General features: G+C 41.2%; 1 protein-coding gene across 1 annotated transcript in view; it reads right to left on the minus strand.

Annotated features, from left to right (window-relative positions):
- The window catches only part of MOSMO (modulator of smoothened), a 56,131-nt gene extending 43,431 nt beyond the window's left edge, over positions 1 to 12,700 (minus strand). The window contains exon 1 of the mRNA XM_034988085.1: positions 12,537 to 12,700. Coding sequence (XP_034843976.1) covers positions 12,537 to 12,642 — 106 coding nt within the window. The 5' untranslated portion in view covers positions 12,643 to 12,700. The remainder of the gene's footprint in view (positions 1 to 12,536) is intronic.
- Positions 12,701 to 13,294: the final 594 nt, after the last annotated feature.

The raw sequence follows: 13,294 nt of genomic DNA on the forward strand, positions 1-13,294 counted from the left end.
TTATTTATTTATTTATTTATTTATTTATTTATTTATTTATTTATTTAAGAGAGCGAGCATGAACTCAACAGACTGGAGGCGGGGAGGGAGAGAGGGAGAGAGAGAATCCTAAGCAGGCTCCATGCACGGCACACAGCCGGATGTAGGGCTTGATCTCATGATCCTGAGATCATGACCTGAGCCAAAATTAAAAGACGCTTAACCAACTGAGCCACCTACGTGCCCCTTACCTTAGAATATTTTTTTAAAATCAAACTTGGGAATGACTATATTGTAGCTGGGCCTTACTTTCAAAATGGAAACCAACTGATAAAAAAAAAAAGCCTGCATTCTGTGGATATGCAGCTACTAAACAATAATTTGATCTATGTATATAAGTATCATGCTTGTAAAAATGAGAAGATTAGGAATGTCAAATATACTCTCTTGAGTATTTCTTAGATCCATTTCTACTTGGATATTCTATTCTGACTTCAAATATAACATGTCTAAACCAAACTCATCACTTTGCCCATAAATCAGTTCACTCTCCCAAGTTCCCAATTCTGTTCCCTACTCTAGGTTCAAAATCTTAATGTCAACCATAACACCTCCTCTTTCTTGCCACATGCAAGGTTGGACTGAGTGCTACCTAAGGTACAGAGATCAATAAATCATATTCCTTGTTCTTAGGGAACTTAAAAAAAAAAATCTACCAGATTTCTACTAGAAAATAGGCAAGTAACACACAAATAACCATGATACAGGCATGCTACCATGAAAAAATGTGCAAGGTATTACCAAGGGGTTGGGAGGAGGAATCACTTTGGTAGGGACTCAAAAAAGATTTTTACAAAGATGGTGGTTCAAATATGCTTGGAAGATGGGAAGGTCTGATAAGGCAAGGACTGGGCAGAGTGACAGGATACTGAGAATAGATAACACAAGCAAAGACTAGAGATGAGAATACAAACTGTATTTAGGAAACAGAAAGTAATACAGAAGAGCTAGATTGTAGATCCATGCAGGGAAAAAAGTAGGATCTAAGGTTGGAAAGGTAAGCTAAAGCCATATTGTGAAGATACTTGCATGCCCTTATGCTGTGGAAGATGAAGAGTCACTGAAGGTTTCTGGTACAAGAACATGAAGTGGTTAATAGCCAGGATTCTGGAGCTAGACTTCCTGGGTTCAAATCTCAGCTCTTCTATTTATAAGCTGTGTGACCCTAGGCAAGTTACATAACTTCTCTGTATCTCTGTGGAGGCCAATAACAGCATCTATATACGGATATTGCAAAGGTTAAATTAGTAAATACATGTAAAGTACCTAGAAAAGTATCTGTCATAAAATAAATGCTATACAAGCATTTGTGATTATTATATTTATCCTTTAGAAAGCTGAAGTTAGCAGCAATGTTTCGAAATGGACTGGAATGGAAATTTCTCTGCCTTTACTCATGCCATTTTACTCTCAAGGACAAGCACTGCCCAAACCTTCGTAATTATTTAAATATTCATTATTAAGTGTATCATCTGTTAAGCTCAAATGCCATCTCCTCCTCAACCACCTGGGCAAAAAGTAGTTTCATCACATATTTGACACATTTCTTACGTATATAATTTTATCTTCCGAAATACAGTGCGGGTTTCTCGAGGATAAAATACCTTTTCATTTGCTTAAATGCAATCTCTCAATTCCTTACAGACCACACATACTTCAATAAGCATTTGTTGTGAGGCTGTCTGGAATAAAATCCAGTGGTATAGGAAATATTTATGGGAAGATCTAAGAAATACTCATAGTAAATTAAAGATTTTATTTAAATGAATGGTACTTTTAAAATGAAATGGTTATAAATGAAATGGTCTTAGAAATCCTTGCCTTTTAAGTTAGTGGTCTGGTCAGCAGAACTAACTTGAACATGGCCTGTTTTCGGGGGGAAAAAAATCTTCTATTATTATAGCTGAAAGTAGACCCAGTGATGTTCCAGGTGAGTAACTTACTGTGAATACAACACAAATGAGGAAGGAGACCCAGTGTGATTTTGCTCTCCTATTTTCTTACTTGACTCAACCAACTGCATTTATCTTTACTCCTTTTACTCTCTAATGATAGCAGTATATAGTCCCTGGTTGAACAGATCTATATTAAAGGTCAACAGCTGACTTTTTGCTCAATATATACAACAGCCAAGTGTCAAAATGCCAAATGTGACCTTTTATTTATAGCAAGGCTAGTAGAAAGAGACAAAAAAGTGCAACCTTTTCCTCCTAATTAAAAAAAAAAAACAGAGCAGTAGTTCAAAGAAATGTCACTTTGCTTTGAAACTGGAGTCATACATTGAAACGCCATGTAAGTAAATTACACATTTTTGGTATATACTCATAAATACATGTATCATTGATAGCAACACCTGAATCCATACGCTTCTCTATTTTGTCAACTCTAAAGCAATAAATCCCAAAGGAACATCACATTCTACGTGCTCATGGAGTATTTGGTAAGGATTCTCCCCCCTGTAATTTATAGCTAATGAGAGAATACATAGTAAAGTTTGCATAGGTATGTTATGGAAAAATGACTTTGATCCAGATACTTATTTTTAGGCACCTTGTTATTCAAAGATTCTTAGGTTCCTTCATGGCTATTGTTTAACCTCTCTAGTATTATTATTTTTTTTAAGATTATTTATTTATTTATTTGACAGAGAGAGACACAGCAAGAGAGGGAACACAAGCAGGGGGAGTGGGAGAGGAGAAGCAGGCTTCCTGTGGAGCAGGGAGCCCGATGTGGGACTCGATCCCAGGACCCTGGGATCATGACCTGAGCCCAAGGCAGACGCTTAACGACTGAGCCACCCAGGCGCCCCTAACCTCTCTAGTATTTCAACAATAGCTTTGCTAAATATTACTTTTTCATCCGTCTGTAGCCAACAAAGAATGAAATAATACAGCCACTATACCTAATCTGTGGTGATCAACCGGATCAGGTGTTGCAAGTATTAAACTTTTTAGCAGCCAGCTGCTAGTTGGGCAAAGAATTAGAGAAAGCACTTAGGAAAAATTGTGTAGCTCCAGAGCTTGAAAATAAAGCATTCTGACAACCAAAAAGATATGATGTCATGTTTACATAAATCATCATAGACAGGTAAAGCTGTAAATATGAAATTTATACCCATATACGGTCACTGCTGTCATTGTACAACCTAATCTTCTGGGTTACTTTGGGGATATAAAAATAAGGTCACTATGCAAATAATTATCCATTCAAGTTGTGTGATTAAGCTCTTATTTACAATCCAACAACAATTTCATAGACAGCAATACTTCATTTGATGTGACTAAATTTCCCCTATAAGATTATAATATGGCCGACTGCTTAAATATGCATTAAAATGAAGTATGAAGGGCGCCTGGGTGGCTCAGTTGGTTAAGCGACTGCCTTCGGCTCAGGTCATGATCCCGGAGTCCCAGGATCGAGTCCCACATCGGGCTCCCTGTTTGGCGGGGAGTCTGCTTCTCCCTCTAACCCTACCCCCTCTTGTGCTCTCTCTCAAATAAATAAATAAAATCTTAAAAAAAAAAAAATGAAGTATGAAAAAAACCCAAAAACTCACAGTTGCATTATAGAAGCTAAAGACAACTAAAAGAAATTTTATTCCATAGACAAAAACTAAATTTTCAGTTCTACTATTTGCCAGGTTTCTATAAAGAAACAATTATCTCATGTATTCCAAACATATTTCCAGCCTTTGAGGTGAAACTAATGGACTCTTGATACTCAACTGTAAAGTTTATAGATCACTAGCTCTTACATAAATTCCTTTAAAAATAACTTCTGGGGGCACCTGAGTGGCTCAGTCAGTTAAGCATCTGACTCTTGGTTTCAGCTCAGGTCATGATTCTTTCCCTCTCCCTCTGCCAGCTTGCATCCACACACTCTTTCTCTCTCAAATAAATAAATAAACAAAACCTTAAAAAAAACCCCCAAACTTCTGAACTAAGGATTTTCTCAATGCACTGCAGTTCCTACTCTTTAACCTATAGAAGAACAGAAAGTTGGGAGTCTAAACGTGCCTAACAGTTAGAAGGGCTGAAAAAACTATTAATCGAGTCTGAATGATATAATTTTTATTAATAAAAAACTCAACTACAACATGTTTAAAATTAACTACATGGCTAGTAAATAGCAGGACTGGCATCTGACTACATGCTGGTTTTGGTTTGATTCCAAAACCCGTGTGCCCTTTCTATGACGCTAGGCTGCCTTTCATTTAGAAAGCCTCTTCAATCTGTTCCAGAGACATATAAACCCAGTGCAGGCCTTGGTTTTGGTATGTATGTGTCCCATCAAGTTGATATTACCACTACAATGGACTTGGCAGTCTTTCTTCCTGGATTGGACTCAGTTATATTCAAATACAGACACACCATGTTGCCTTAAGTCTCTTTTTAGAACAAAGCAAGCTGTAAGTAAGCAAGACAGGTAATAAAAAGGGAAATATTAAAAATTAAAACATTTTTTTACTTTTTATATAATAATTATGACTAACACTGGAGCATTTTGCTATGTACTAGACCAAGTGCTAAATCCTTAATACACCAAGGTTTATTTCCTCACAACCATTCTTTGAAATAAATACACGGTCTCCATTTTATAGCTGAGAAATCAAATTACATGCCCCCAAATCATAAAACTTATAAAAAGGGAATCCAAGAATCTATCTAGATATGGCTGACTCTAAATACCGTGGGACCATTTTAATTTTACTTTGTTGCAACTCCAGTACAAACCTAGTATTTATCAGAAAAGGGGTTGAAAGGCAACACTGCTGTAGGTCACACCCGCTGAGTGGAGGGCTGATGTACATGACTACATTATGCCAGCTTTGAAAGCTCTGGCTCTAACAGAAAAGTAACAGAATTTAAGAAGTCTGGTCAGTCTAATAAACGCAACAGCATCATCACTCTGTCATTTCTTTTTTGGAATTTCCTGCCTTTTAGTGATTTCCATTTACTCATGGCTTCTGTCCACGTTCTTGGTCCCAAATGCCCCTTCTCCAAAACTTTTAGGCCTACTAGCTTATATCCTTCATCCTGAAGTGCGTACATCCCTGTTGGTAACGGTAAAAAGAAAGGACTTCTGGAACCAAGGTTGTAAAGGAAATAAATGCTTTGTTCAGGAAATCTAATCTCATATTGGAAAATCTGGCCTACACTGTGAAATTTACAGCATCATGAATGATTTCAAGCTTCAAGTATGTCCTGTGAACATTATAAAAAAGACTGGTCTTTGAATTTTTACTCGAAGTTCTTATTATTTGCCAAGTATTATTTATACTGATAATGCCATTCTTTAAAAAACCAAAAAAAAAAAAAAAAGTACCACTTTGCCCATTTTAAAGAAATATTATTCTTTGAAGTAAAAGAAATGTACTGGCCCAAATGTTCAACTGATTAATGGATAAATTAATCTGGCAATAAAAAGAAATGAAGTACCAATATTTACTATAATATGGATAAGCCTTGAAAACATGATGCTAAGTGAAAGAAGCCAATCACAAAAGACCACATATTGTATGATTCCATTTATATAAAATGTCCTGAATAGGCAAATCCTTAGAGACAGAAAGTAGACTGGTTGTTGCCTAAGAACAGAAAGTTGAGGGGTTATGGCTAAGGGATGGGGGTTTCTTTCTGGGGTACTGAAAATGTTCTAAAATTCACTGTAGTGACAGGGGCACAACTTTATGAATATACTAAAAGCCACTGCATGCACACTTTTAAAAGGGTGACTTCTATGGTTATGGGAATTATATTTCAATAAAGCTGTTTTTTAAAAAGCAGTTTACCAGGAAAAGACTCAAAAGACTATTGAAGAAATTTTGTTACTGCTTCTTGAATTAAAGGAGAATACAATCGCAAGATTTTTGCCCTCTTAGGTAGAACCAAATTCTGTCCTTCATTATAAGTCATGTCCAAAGAGATTAACAAAATGAAGTTCTGGATAGACTGCTTTGTTTAAACTGATGTTACAGGGGCGCCTGGGTGGCTCAGTCGTTAAGCGTCTGCCTTCGGCTCAGGTCATAATCCCAGGGTCCTGGGATTGAGCCCCGCATCGGGCTCCCTGCTCTGCGGGAAGCCTGCTTCTCCCTCTCCCACTCCCCCTGCTTGTGCTCCCTCTCTCACTGTGTCTCTGTCAAATAAATAAAATCTTTAAAAAAATAAAAATAAAAAATAAACTGATGTTACAGAGCTCCTTCATGGTAAAGTACCTCTGTGATCACTGAAGTTTTTACCATTCAGGGGAAAGCGCTATTTAATAATTTTCTAGTATTTAATAAACAGGTCTGCTTGGATAGCTTGTAATTTTAATGTTTTAAACCAAGAACCCCAATTTGTAGGCCAGGATCCACTTGTAGATCTTACATGACAGATGTCAAGTACCATAGTCCCCTATCTGAGGTTTACCAGGATTTCCTGTGGAGAGGGTAGTGGGCAGCAGAATAGGAAATGACACCCTCTTCAAGTCTTTCACTTCCCCAAGCACCTGCCAGTTTTTATACTTGAGCAGAAAGAAATCTCTTTCCCCAAAAGGTCAGCCATCTCCTAGGTTTCAAATGAGGGACAGGGGAGAGAGGGGGCTGTAGCATAATGTTTTTAGCTTATCTGTGTCCCCTTACTTAAACCTTCCCACGTCAGAGGAATGACTACATTCGACTAGCAGTTTAGGAGAAAAAAACTGGGCATATGTGGTCCATCTTTTTGCCTTTGGGAGCAATCTGCCCACTCATTTCCTCTGTTCTTTCATGCTGGAAGCCTTATAGGGCAGGTGCCTCAGTCCTGCCGGAGAATGGATGGTTAAGTCTATTCAATTTTGAGGTCCAGTAAGAGGAAGATGCTTGTGCACAGATAAAAGCCACATTCTCTTTATCAGTAATAAAATAATATTTTGGATCCTATTCCTTTTTCCCCTCAGTTCAGAATATAAGCAGGAAAGAGTATGTCCGTTATTATGACTCCTTAAACACTCTAACATCCAATCTAATCAATTTAAAAAAAGAACAAGAATGAAAATATTTTCAGGAATAAATACACAAACTACCACAGACTACAAAGTGAATGTGATAACCAACAGTATAGAGGGAAATGTGATTAGACACAAAAGAGGACTTCCTTTATGTACTGGAAGGGACTTTTGGAAAACGTCTGGAAATCTTTGTTAAGAACACTAAACTAAGATGATTTAGGATGGCATCACCCTAAATGGTCACTAAAATCCTTGCTGTAAAGGGAAGATGACTCAATGAAGGGATCTCTAGATCATTTTTATCAGAAGCAGCATTGCTGAATTGTTAACTTTCTTAGAATTAACTCAATAAAACTAAAAAACTTTTTCCCCCCACAAAAATTTGTCTCTTTAGGGATGAGAAAACAGTGATAGTGAGGTTAAGGGACTTGTACAAAGCAAAGGACATCACTTAAGACTAAAACCCAGGGGCGCCTGGGTGGCTCAGTCGTTAAGCATCTGCCTTCGGCTTAGGTCATGATCTCCAGGCCCTGGGATCTAGCCCCGCATCAGGCTCCCTGCTCAGCGGGGAGTCTGCTTCTCCCTCTCCCTCTGCCTCTCGCCACTGCTCCTACTCTCTCTCTCTGTATCTCTCTGTCTCAAATGAATTAAAAAAAAAAAAAAAAAAAAGACTAAAACCCAAATCTCCTTCTTTCCCTCTTCTGAAATCTGGCAAGAACTTCAGCCACTTAAGAATTTTAACCTCCCGGGGTGCCTGGGTGGCTCAGTTGGTTAAGCGGCTGCCTTCGGCTCAGGTCATGATCCTGTAGTCCCAGGATCGAGTCCCGAATTGGGCTCCCTGCTCGGCAGGGAGCCTGCTTCTCCCTCTCCCTCTGCCTGCCTCTCTGCCTACTTGTTCTCTCTCTATCTCTGTCAAATAAATAAATAAAATCTTTAAAAAAAAAAATTTTAACCTCCCTTAAGTAAATAAAAGGTGTGCATAAGTAAGATTTCGGTAATACTTCAATGAAGAGTTTTCCTGAAGGGAGTCTGCAACACTGAAACTCAAATCTCATGTGCAAAGCACTGACGTGTGGGAAAAGGTGTGGAAATGACTATTCTACATTGGCTAAATATAAAAAGCCTAAGAAATCAAAGTCATGGACATTAGGTTGCTTCAAAAACTATAATGCACTATATAAAATGAAAAATACTGTTATTGATGTTGAGTTCTAGTATTGAGAAGAAATTTGACCCGACACAGCAGAATTATGCAATTTTGCCCTTATATTCACCTGCCATTCAATATTTTTTATTAATAGGAACCACTAAGGGTCCTTACTAAAGTGCCTCATGTACTTTCCTCATACATACAGTATCTACTTCTGTTTCATTATATCTTCAAAAGTCTGTGTATAACCTACAGGCTATCAGAGCAAGCTCAGGAAACGTTACCACATACAAATGAAAATAAAATGAATGTACTTTCTCTGTATTTGCACCAATACAATAAAATCTAACTAAAAATTCTGCCACTATGAAGCATGGTCCACAACCTTATGATAATATAGTTTATTGGCCAGGATTTTAGGAAGTTATCCTATTCAGTTTTTTGTTTTTGGATTTCATTTCCTTCTGTGGTAGTTCAAGTAGAAACTTGAAGAGTAGAGAGACTAGAATATGGTGATGAGAGACTAAATGAGGAAGAACAGTATAGGAGTGATGCAGAAAGTCCAATGCCAAGAGGGAAGATGAATTTGACTTCTGCTAAGCCTGGCCATATTATTCTTGGTATTTCCTTATTACCAAGAACATCTAATAAAGAAAATGTGTCAGTTCTCACAGTAAAAAGTTCTGAGCTTTAATTTCAAAACTGGGATTCTGACATGTTATCATAAACTAGAATAGCAATACAACAATATCTAACCTTTAATGAGCACTTACTATATATCAGGTACTGTTCTAAATGTTTTACATGGATGAACTCAATCATCATTAACAATCAAATAAAGTGGGTATTATTAATATCCCTATTTTACAGAGGAAGAACTATAAAGAGAGAGGCTAAGTAACTTGCTCCAAATCAAAGAGCTGATAAGTGATGAAGTTTGGATTTGAATTCTGAGATTTTCTGTACTAGTTCACTACAGTGGTTTTCAAATTACATCTGCAGAACCTTTCAGCTCCAGGATTCAATTTTCAAAATATATTTTGTCCATTTAAAAAACTGCAGTAAAAACATCACCATCAAAATATGCTGTATTTAATGCACTGAAGGGAACCAACACATTAACTTTTTGCTGCTAGGCTGTCACTTCTGTGCAGATCTTAGAATAAAGCTAGTCCTGTCACTTCTGCCATCTTATTTGAACTTCCTGTAAATGTTTCATTGATTTGGAAGGTGCAATTCTGTCCAGAATTTTTTTAAAAACTCAAGACTAGTTCTGTCTGCTCAGATAAAAGTGTACATTGAGCATACAAATGCTGTACCAGGCAAAGTTCAGGTGCATCTTATCACAGCACAAGTCAATAAAGAAACATCCTATTTAAGTTTTGGGGGCTTACTGTCTGACATATTTAAGGTAAGAAATATAGGTTAGATATGATTTTGAAAAATTTCCTACTATCTCCTATTATTCCTCTTCCAAGTTACAGAATATTTAATTGAAGGGTATCCTGAGATGGCCAAGGAAACTGTTAGGAAAAAAACCACTTCCTCCACCCATTTTAGCCACACATCCCCTCTGTCACTCTGGACCTTGTGTCCATAATTCCCTGCCCTTCCACCTTGATGTCTCAATCACTCCCAGTCAGGTCTTCAATTCTATTGGGTCCACAATCCCACTGACCATATATCATCTGCTATTCATTGACCAGTACATCAGCTCTTTCCTTTACTCACTTTTACTTTTTATCCAGCTGAGAATCCATGAGCCATCATTACAACATTTTGGCCAATACGTTAAACACCTTTGCTCCTCTGTCATTTTGTTGCATTTCGTTGGCAAACCCCAAACATGAATGAAACCTTCTACTGGCTTTCACCACGCACTTGTATCAAAGCAACTGAGCACTACTAGAGAAGGTCAATAAGGCAGGTGGCTTATCACACTCTATGTTCTTGACCACTGATTTCAATGAGGCTTCCATGCTGCTAGACAATCCTCCTGTATCACTGGTTGGCATGCCTTCTCTCCAACTATTTACTTATTTCAAACATGTTCTACTTTTTTCAAGCCTTGAACTTCTGTCCCTCCCATCTCTGCAGCAACTCATAGCTGAAGACTTTGTCTACTGATGTTATTCCTGTCCTGCACAGTTGAAAATCCATGCATAATTTTTGACTCCCCCAAAACTTAACTACTAATAGCCTGTAGACTGGAAGCCTTGCCAATAACATAAATAGCTGATTAACACATGTTTTGTAGGTTATATGTATTATACACTGTATTCTTAGAATAAAGCAAGCTAGAGAAAAGAAAATGTTAAGATAATCATAAGAGAAAGTACATTTACAGTACTGTATTTATTTCTATCAAAGAAGATTTGATTTCTTCTTACAGTGATTTCTTCCTACAGTACTGTAAGATTTCTTATCAAAGAAATTCCATGGGTAAGTGGACTAGTGCATTTCAAACCCAAGTTCAAGGATCAACTGTGTATCTTTCCCATGGACATTTACATTGGGATTCACCTAAAAGCACTTTGCAAAAATCATCTTCTATTTTAGAACAGTGAAACCTCTTCATCCCTAAGTATATACAAGATCCCCAAAGTAAGTCTCATGAAAGAAGTCACTAAGATAAAAACAACAGGCCATGAAGTGCATGCCACACATATAACTGTACAAACTAGTAGTAACACTGACATTGTCAACATTTTCAGAAACAGCCCATAGTTTCATCAAATTCCAAATCATCCCGAACATTTTCTTATTCACCTTACAATTTTTAAAAAACTGAGATATAACTGACATACATTGTGTACATTTGATTTGATACATTTATATACTGCAAATTTACCACAATAACAATTAGCTAACAGCTCAATCACATCAAAATAATCATATATGTTTTACAACTAAGAGCTCTGCTAAAACCTGTAAAGGCAAGAAAAAGAGAATTTTTTAGTGTGTTATTTTAATAACCCGTAAATCTGACAGCATGATTTTGTGTTACTAGATCTAGATGGAGGAGAGAAGGGAGGGAGGAGGGAGCAACAAATGTCCCAGCTACAGCTTTTTTTAAGAGCTAAATATACTGCAGGATAAATACAGAACCATAAGTAATACTTAAGAAGTAACTCTGACAGCACAGTGATACATTTTTATAACAAATTATTCACGGAGGGAGTCTGACATTCCCAACCCCCAATATTCCCTTCACCTGCACTGAACAAGCAGTTAGAAAACAAGCTCATTCCTTCATTCCGATCAGCTCTCCTGACAGCTGTGACATTAATTAGAGGTTTGGTCTCACAGGTCTGGGTGAGTGAGAGAGAGAGCGAGAGAGCGAGAGAGAGAGGTGGTCCAAGAAGAGAAAAATCCTGCAAGGGCATTCACCTGGGATACCCTTCAGAAGGATGCCTACTTCTCTCCTGAGGGCACCACCTTGTCTCTGCCGCCTACAGCTCCGTGGTGTTACAGCGCTCACTGCTACTATTGCTGGGCTGCCTGAAACTCTAATGTGTTATTTAATTTTGTAACTACTATTAAGATCTCTAAAGCGTTTTGTGATGCGCTGGAATGAAAGATGCTCCATAAAACGAAGTTTATTATTAGTATTATTATAGCTCCCGGGCCTAAAATAAAGCAAAATTATAACCACACAGACTTCAAAGGGGAAATCGGAACCCACAAGCGTCTTAAATACTGCCAAGCGGGCAGGGGTCAGGCGAGGGCGCGGGGAGGGAGACCCCCGCCCCCACCCAGCACACCAGCTCCGCCAGCACCATTAACCCTGTCTGGTCGGGCCACCTGGAACCCGGCCGCAGCTCCCTCCCGGGCCGGGGTCCGGACCTGACTGTCACGCTGCTCTCTGGGGCTTCTCTCTCTGCCCCACAGGCTGCCTCCCTCCCGGCCCCGGCTCTCCGCCTAGTTTCTAATTCCTTCACAGGCGCCTCAGTTTTCTCCAAATCGGGTTCTTCCCGTCTCCCACCTGGACTTTCTCCCCGCCTCCCCGTCCCCCCCAATCCAGGACGAAGCTCGTTCCTCTGGGGTCCCTCAGGTCCGGTGACTGTCTCCCCACCAGCCCCCCTTCCCCGTGCGGGACCCTCCAGCCCAGCCCAGGTCTCGTCGCCCCTCGGGCACTTTTCGCTCAGCCTGGGGCGCCGCTCCCCTCAGCCCGAGGGTCCCGCTCGCGACCGCGCGTCCTCTTCTCCATCCCCTCTCCTCCCTCGGCCCCCTGGGCTCCCGGCCCCGCAGCCCCGGACGCCCCCTCGTCCCCTCCCTCCTCAGGCCAGCCCCCGCCTCGCACCCTCCAGCCCCGTTTTCCCCTCAGCCCTCAGCCCTCAGCCAATCCCCCGTCCGGCCGCGCGCGCCCGCCGCTCACCCGCGGACTCCCCGGTGTTGATCCAGTCCGGGTTGGCGATGCTGGCGATGGCGAAGATATCGGCGGCCAGAAAGAGACATCCTGAGATGATGGTCAGTTTATCCATTTCCCCGCCCCGCTCCCCCCACCCCCCGAGCCCCGGGCAGGCCGCGGCCTCACGCCTCCCGCCCCATGGGCCGCCGCCGGGGCCCGGAGTCCCCGCGCCGCCGCCTCGCGCCCCCTCGGCCCCCGCGCGCCTCTCGCGCCCTCCGCGCGCCCGGGACCAGCAGCCGCGGCGCGGCCCGCACAGCCGGAACCGCCGCCCGCCCCGGAACTGCTCGTCTCGCCCGCCCCTCACCCGGAAGCGAAGCTGCGGCGCCAGCGAGGCCGGGCCAGCTCCCGGGCCGCGGCGAACCTGCTCGGTCCTCCCGGCTCTGCCGCCCGCCTCGCAGCCCCGGCCCGCAGCTCCGACCCTCCCGACCGCCCCGGGCTCCGCTGCGCTCCGCCGGCCTCTCCTCGGCCGCCCGCCTCGCTGCCCTGGAGCCGGCCCGGCCGCCGGCCCAGGCCCCTGCCCCGCGCCCGGGTCTCTTCCGGCAGGCCACGCCGCCTTTTGGCTTTCTTGCCAATAATATTGTTATCGTTGTTAATGACTGTTTCGTGACAAAATGCCCCTCAGTCTTTAGCCTTTCAAAAGGGAGACTAGATTGGTAGGTGGGGGACTCTGCCGAGTGACTCGGGGCTCCGCACAGCCCTTGTCACCTTGTGTTAGCATTGCCCCC

This window comes from Mirounga leonina, unplaced genomic scaffold, assembly GCF_011800145.1.
Source record: "Mirounga leonina isolate KUSES-001 unplaced genomic scaffold, KU_Mleo_1.0 Mir_448, whole genome shotgun sequence".
Classification (NCBI taxonomy): domain Eukaryota; kingdom Metazoa; phylum Chordata; class Mammalia; order Carnivora; family Phocidae; genus Mirounga; species Mirounga leonina.